The 7,672-nt window shown below is 40.0% G+C and overlaps 1 protein-coding gene across 8 annotated transcripts in view; it reads left to right on the top strand.

The window, feature by feature from the left end:
- LOC111861306 (receptor-type tyrosine-protein phosphatase H) overlaps window positions 1–7,672 on the top strand; it is a 63,573-nt gene that overhangs the window by 19,836 nt on the left and 36,065 nt on the right. For all 8 annotated transcript variants that reach the window (XM_023845757.2, XM_023845755.2, XM_023845760.2 and 5 more), the window contains 3 exons: window positions 3,185–3,466; window positions 4,008–4,289; window positions 6,696–6,977. In XM_023845757.2, the coding sequence (XP_023701525.1) occupies window positions 3,185–3,466; window positions 4,008–4,289; window positions 6,696–6,977 (846 nt within the window). The remainder of the gene's footprint in view (window positions 1–3,184; window positions 3,467–4,007; window positions 4,290–6,695; window positions 6,978–7,672) is intronic.

The following is a 7,672-nucleotide window of genomic DNA, read 5'->3' on the forward strand; positions in this document are numbered from 1 at the left end:
TTGGACCGATTATGTGAGAAATGAAGAAGTGTTAATTAGAGTCAGTGAGCAGAGGAATATCCTACATGAAATAAGAAAACGGAAGGCTAATTGGATTGGTCATGTTTTACGCAGAAACTGCCTTCTAAAAGAAGTTATCGAAGGAAAGATAGATGGGCGGATAGAAGTGACAAGAAGACGAGGAAGAAGACGTAAGAAGATGCTGGATGACCTTGGGGACAGAAGAGGATACTGTCATTTGAAGGAGAAAGCTCTAGATCGCATTAAATGGAGGAATTGTTTTGGAAGAGACTGTGGACCTGTCGTCCTGACAGATTACTGATGATGATGATTAAGTAATGTGCATGTTGATGCTTACTCTATTATGTACTTTCTGATGTGCATGACTATATGTACAAGTATGTTGTACTGCTTTATTTGTGACTATTTCCATATCCTATGAAATTGTTTTCTATATGGATTTATGGTAAAATGAATAAATGAAATGAAATGAAACAAGAATCAGAGAACTACTGGAACTGAATAGGAAGTAGTTCAGACAGAATTGTATTAGCTGTAGACACACTCAGGTCTTAACTGATGACAGTAAAGATGATGAAAATTACGTTAAAAATTTATTATAGTGTGACATGTTGACCCTTACCTCCCCAGCGGCACGTAGCGGCAACGTAGCGCTCGCGTAATAGGCGAGTCATCACCCCGCCACTCTCCCCGCGGTGACGTCACGAGCGGAGCCGAAGTTAGCCGAGCCCCCGCAACCTGGTAGCTATGCAACGCGCAACGCGCGGTGACGCACACGGTGACGCGGAACCGCTTCCTACTGACATGGCACGCAACAGGCAACACTGCGGCTATATAAGTGAGCTGCACAGCGCCTGCGAGTTGAGTTGTGGAGTAACAGTCGCCGAGTCGAGTTGTAGCGTGGCAGTCTCCGAGTTAGTTCTGAGCAAGCCTACGAGCGAGTGTGTTGTCAACCGTTCTCAAGGTAGCAGCCTGCGAGTGTGCGATAACTAAGAAGTCAGCGAGCGACTACTGAAGAGAGAGTGAACTGATTTGCGCATAGGGTTATAAAGTGTGAAACCCCGCAACTGTGTAATAATTAATCGTAGCCGTTACTTGTAGGTTGTTGAATAAACCAATTAACAATCTCTACGGCGTCTTCAGTAACGAAACACGTTACAATATTAAAGGGGTGAGCCTGAAATGACACACACACACCTCTATTGTCTTTGATCTATTGTGAATACTCTTTGTACAGTTTAGCAATCCAGTACTTCTGCACCTTGAATGATGAGCAAAACTTTGCTTAATGAAACTTCATGACATGCACTTGGTTCCACGGAGTGAGTTTCTAAGCGATGAAATCTTATTCCTCTATGACATGACAGTCACATAGAATATGTAAGGCTGTAACTTGTTCCTCATGAGATCTACTGCAGGGAACAGTTGCATGTTCCAGCCATAGTTGCTGTACACTCCAGTGACAGGCTCCTACTGATGATCGTAGTTTACCACTGTGCGAACTACTTCCTATTTAGTTGCAGTAGTTCTCTAGTTGTTTTGGCAGTCGGATCCTGAAGAAAACTCTTCACATATTCTGGTACTGATATAAAATTCTTCAATTTGTATGACATATTTCCTACTCTGTTGTTCCCAATTTGATATCAGTCTTCCTGTTGGATCCTTTCCTATTTGTTTCATGAGAGAAATTTTATTGGAATTATATCTTTCTACATTCATAAAATGTGCCAATGCCATCTGATTGATAACTTATAAAGTAGTAGTGGTGGTGGTAGTTGTTGTTGTTGTTGTTGTTGTAGTAGTAGTAGTAGTAGTAGAAATACCAGTACCAGCAGCAGTGGTATTACATATTACATATTGATATGTAACTGAATACTCTTGACTTATTCATACCTTTTACGCTCTGTACTACATTGGTTCTTCATGGCATCGCTGTTATCTTCTTTTCCCTTTTATATCACTCTAACATGGTAGTAGACAGAAAATTTCGTGAATATTGTCTACTGAAGACGCAGTTCAGAATGTTAATTGGTTTTATTAACAACCTACAAGTTGTAACCACAATCATTTATAACAGTGCTACGTTTCTACAAAATTTACAAACCCTACACACTAATCTCTTCACACTGTCTTCAGTATAACACGCGTTCCATTCATCTTCCTGCGGCTGTCTCGCACTCACTCCAAATACTTGCCGAATACTCCAAATACTAACTGACACTGTCTTTGGCGGCTGCTACATTTCAACAGACTCCTAGGTCAAAATTAAAGTCAGAGTCACATTGCAACTGATGGTCAGTCAGTCAGTAATTAAGTCTTGGTTCCAAGCCTCATATGGGGCTCAGGACCAGATATTTAGTACCGATTGACAGTTACGGTCTTGTTTCTGTGGGGCACTCTCTCTGATGAGAGGAAGGTCTGTCTTTGTATATGCTGCTAACCATTGCCAGCGCAGTCTTTCTTGGGTCTGAGTCACTTGGTACTCGTGACCATATTCTAATGTCTCAGATTTGACACTTCCATTTTCGTCGCCTCCTATGACTCGCAGGGTCACAGTGGGGGTCGGCATTCCAGTTTCTGTTATAAACCCTCAGTCAGACAGCGGAAAACGCATCTTGCTTCGCTGTTGCATAATCGCCGTGTTTACAGAGACGTTGTTGGGCAGCACTGCATAGCAACCAGCGCACTTTGGCTCAGCTAGGCACGGCATGTAGAAGCACCACTTTCCTAACTGTCGCATAACTTGGAAACCGAATGTTTATCAAGAGTCTGTCATCGTGGTAACTCATTCCACATCCCGTTGCCCAACAATGGTTTAACATGTCACAATATTTTTGCTTTTATTGTCAGTATCACAGTTTATATCTTATATTAAGACATTATAACGTGCTAATCTAATTATGAAGGAAAGTGTGAGTAAGGAGTCAAGCCCCATCCAGATACTGTACCATGGCGCTTACACATCCACATTAAGAGGAAGAGCTAATACATACACTGACAATAAAATAAGTGTAACAGTATCTTTGTGTGTTCTCTATCAGGTCCATGGTAGGAAACAGGGAAGTTGGAGAAAACCAATGAGAAAACCAACATATACAATATTTTTATGTTAATACATTGGATGTCTGTTTCTCTTCGCTTTACAATATTATTTGTTTCACAGTTCCTGGGCCAGTTGTAGATTTAGATGTGAAATCAAGTCCACACAGTGTTAGTCTGGAGTGGATGAAACCAAGTAATGATGGTGACTGTGTTACACATTATGCCATATCTTGGAGACACACTGGAAGTGAAAACACTACTAGCATTGACATTGGAAAGGAGGAATACTCCTTTGTCATAGGAAATCTTGATGCCTGTGTAGAATATGAAATATCTGTTAGTGCTGTAAATGAGAATGAAGAGGGGAATATCACATCAGTTAACAGAACAACAGAAACAGTTGGTAAGTAGCACTTACTGTTCATACCTTCTTATTTATATATAGCTAATATGCATGAAATGAATACATGTTGGGAAAGTCATGTCTGATTGTTTAACTCATTCTCAAATATGGCCCTGGAGATGTAGTCAGCCACTCAGTTCAGTCAGTCATTCTATCTTTTCACAGAATTTTAAGATCTCTCTTAGATTGCACTTAGTTCGAGTGTACCATGTAGGAAACAGGAAAGGTGCATGAATATTTTTGCTTTTATTGTCAATATCACAACATTTTATATCTTATATTATGACACTGAACTGTGCTAATATAATTATGAAGAAAAGTGCGAATCAGGATTCAGACCTCATCCAGATACTCTACATTAAGAGGCATAGTTAATACATGCACCAACAAGAACATAAATGGCAGAATATCTTTGTGTATTCTCTGTCAGGTTTCATGGTAGGAAGGAGGAAAGTTGGAGAAAAGCAACATATTAGTTATTTTTATGTTAATACATTGGATGTCTGTTTCTCTTCGCTTTACAATATAATTTGTTTCACAGTTCCTGGGCCAGTTGTAGATTTAGATGTGAAATCAAGTCCACACAGTGTTAGTCTGGAGTGGATGAAACCAAGTAATGATGGTGACTGTGTTACACATTATGCCATATCTTGGAGACACACTGGAAGTGAAAACACTACTAGCATTGACATTGGAAAGGAGGAATACTCCTTTGTCATAGGAAATCTTGATGCCTGTGTAGAATATGAAGTATCTGTTAGTGCTGTTAATGAGAATGAAGAGGGGAATATCACAACAGTTAATAAAACAACAGAAACAGTTGGTAAGTAGCACTTATTGTTCATACCATCTTATTTATATATAGGAAATGCACATGAAATGAGGACATGATGGGAAAGTCTTGTCTGCTTATTTAACTTGTGGGATTGTCGATGTTCTAAAAGACAACCATGTAAATCTGTAACAATTGTATACATTAATTTTTATAAATTGAATGTACAGAATAGCTGCAAAGCTATGTGGAATGTCAAAAGTTGGCTGGCCCTGAAAAGGGCAGTTGTTCCACCATGAGTGCGCTGGTAGAATTTGCTCCTTTGTAGTAGACCAAGTTTTTACGGCCGTTCAGCTGGTTTGTCTGGCCGGTAATGTGGTGCTATGTGAGCCTGTAGGAACAGCTGCCTACGGCGCGGTTGCTGGAGAGTTGCAGCAACTACGTTAGCTGCCTGGTCACAGAGTGTGGTTGCTGGAGAGTTGCGGCAGCTAGATTAGCTATATAGTAACAGAGCGCGGCCGCTGGAAAGGGGCGGCAGCTACGTTAGCTGTCTGGTAGCAGAGCGCGGTTGCTGGAGAGTTTCGGCAGCTGTCATTGGCTCAATGAACAGCTGATGACTCTGATGACTGATCACTCTGAACTTAATGTGATCACCAGAGCCCGGATTTTGATGACCTGAACATATTTAAAAAAATGACTGAAAGAATCCAGAAAAATTACCTAAAATATGACCCAAAAATGTAATATACAGGGCCCGGATTTTAATGACCTGAAAATATTAAAAAATGACCGAAAAAATCCAGAAGTATGACCTAAAGGAGAAAAGAAAGAACACTTCGCTTCCATGTTATTCACATTTCAGAGAACATATGAAGAAAAATTCCCTAAAATGGCCAAAAGTGACAAGAAATACCCTTGAAAGTCCAACAATTACCCACAAAATGAAAAATAACCTTAAACCTAAAAATGTAAAAAAAAATGACAAAAATTACCTATAAAATTTACATTCCTGTAACCAGCAGCTCATATCCAAGATTTATATATTTAAGAGCATCGCATAGGATACAAGGAAAAAAGATGACATGTCATCAAAATCTGGGCTCTGGTGATCACTGACGATTGCGACTTTTGGGCTCCGTTTTTATACCATGTTTTCTGGGCGGAGCTTAAACTTGCAGTTGCGATTGTGAGCGCTGATTGGCTAGCACACGTGATGATGTACAGGTGGGCTGGACATCGAGTGCTGTATAAATACGAGTGGTGGCAGCAACGTGCGGTAATGTGATAGTGACTAGGAGTGAGTGTTGTCTGTTAGACTGGCGAAACCGCCTGTTAGTGTGTGGGATGTTCCTTGATCTTCCTTGGGGATAAAGGTTGGCTGGTGCTTAAGGCTGACAACCTTACCGCCATCTATGAGCCGATTATCTAGAAGATGTGGGACCCTCAACGTCTCACAACCCTATGGACCTCCACGGCCTGTTACAGGGATAGCTTTGCTCTTACCTTTACCTTTTTACTTGGTCTTATCATGAATTGGTTCTGTTCTTTTATATATTTCTTTGACCAGAGAATGAATTTTATTTGTTGATATACTCCAAAGGGTATCAGAAAATAGGATAGCATGGCAAGAACAGAACACTGCTGCTATTTAAATGTTGCCATAAGGGTAGGCAGATTATCATCTAGAGGTGTTTCAAGTTACAGTTCGCTGAAGTCCTCAGTGTATTTTGATTATATATGTTATTGCATTATACACTATAATCAGTTGGGTAACATTTCGTTTTGGTACACATTAAGCTCACACCAAATATCATGAATTTTGTTAGAAATGCCCTATTTTCCCCTCCAAAAGCCAACGCTGGCATCCTGGTCATGGCAGGGGTAGCAGCAGCAGCAGCAGCAGCAGCTGACACTCCTCTTGTGGTATTATGTATTGATACTTATTTGACTTATTCATACATTTAACATTCTGTACTCCATAGATTTTTTCATGACATCGCTTCTCAAGTATGAAATTTGTACAAAATGCTATTTCATGAATATTTTTGCTTTTATTGTCAATATCACAACATTTTATATCTTGTAAGATTTGAGGCTTTCACGGCGGTGACTATGAAGAAAGCAGTCTTCTGGGATTTGGCACCGTGTATGTGTGGTGTTAACACCACATCTTCTATATTACGACACTAAACTGTGCTAATCTAATTATGAAGGAAAGTGTGAATAAGGAATCAAGCCCCATCCAGATATTCTACCATGGCCCTTACACATCACATTAAGAGGCAGAGCTAATACATACACTGACAAGAAAGTAAATGTCACAGTAACTTTGTGTGTTCTCTGTCAGGTCAATGGTAGGAAGAAGGAAAGTTGGAGAAAAACGACATACAAGTTATTTTTATGTTAATAGGTTGGATGTTTGTTTCTCTTCTGTCTAGAATATTCTTTGGTTCACAGTTCCTGGGCAAGTTGTAGATTTAGATTTGAAACCAAATCCACACAATATTAGTCTGCAGTGGATGAAACCTAGTAATGATGGTGACTGTGTTACACATTATGCCATATCTTGGAGACACACTGGAAGTGAAAACACTAATAGCATTGACATTGGAAAGGAGGAATACTCCTTTGTCATAGGAAATCTTGATGCCTGTGTAGAATATGAAATATCTGTTAGTGCTGTAAATGAGAATGAAGAGGGGAATATCACATCAGTTAACAGAACAACAGAAACATTTGGTAAGTAGCACTTACTGTTCATACCTTCTTATTTGTATATAGCTAATATGCATGAAATGAATACATGATGGGAAAGTCATGTCTGCTTATTTAACTCATTGTCTTGGAGATGTAGTCAGCCACTGTGTTCAGTCATTCATTCCATATCTTCATAGGATTTTGAGAATCACCCTTAGATTTTACCAGTACTTTGTCTCATCATGAATTGTTTGAAGCCTTCTGCTCTTTTGTATATTTCTTTGACCAGAGAATGAATTTTATTTGTTGATATACTCCAAAGGTTATCTGAAAATAGGATAGCACGGCAAGCTCAGAACACTGCCGCTATTTAAATGTTGCTGTAAGTGTAGGCAGGTTATCATTTAGAGGTGTTTCAAGGGGTAAGTTCTTTAAAGTCTTCAGTGTGTTTTGTTCATATGTGTTATTGTATTATACACTAAAATTATTTGAGTGAAATATCATGGCGATACACAGCAAGCTCGCACCCAATAGCACGAGTTTTGCTAGAAATGTCCTGTTTTCCCCTCCAAAAACCCTCCTCATCATGGAGGGGTAACATCTCAATCTCATAGCAGTAGCAGCAGCAGCAGCAGCAGCAGCAGCAGCAGCAGCAGTAGCAGCAGCAGCAGCAGCAGCAGTAGTAGTAGTAGTAGTAGTGGTAGTAGGAGCAGCAGCAGCAGCAGCAGCAGGCGGCG

The sequence above is a fragment of the Cryptotermes secundus genome, unplaced genomic scaffold (assembly GCF_002891405.2).
Source record: "Cryptotermes secundus unplaced genomic scaffold, Csec_1.0 scaffold158, whole genome shotgun sequence".
NCBI classification, from domain to species: Eukaryota; Metazoa; Arthropoda; class Insecta; order Blattodea; family Kalotermitidae; genus Cryptotermes; species Cryptotermes secundus.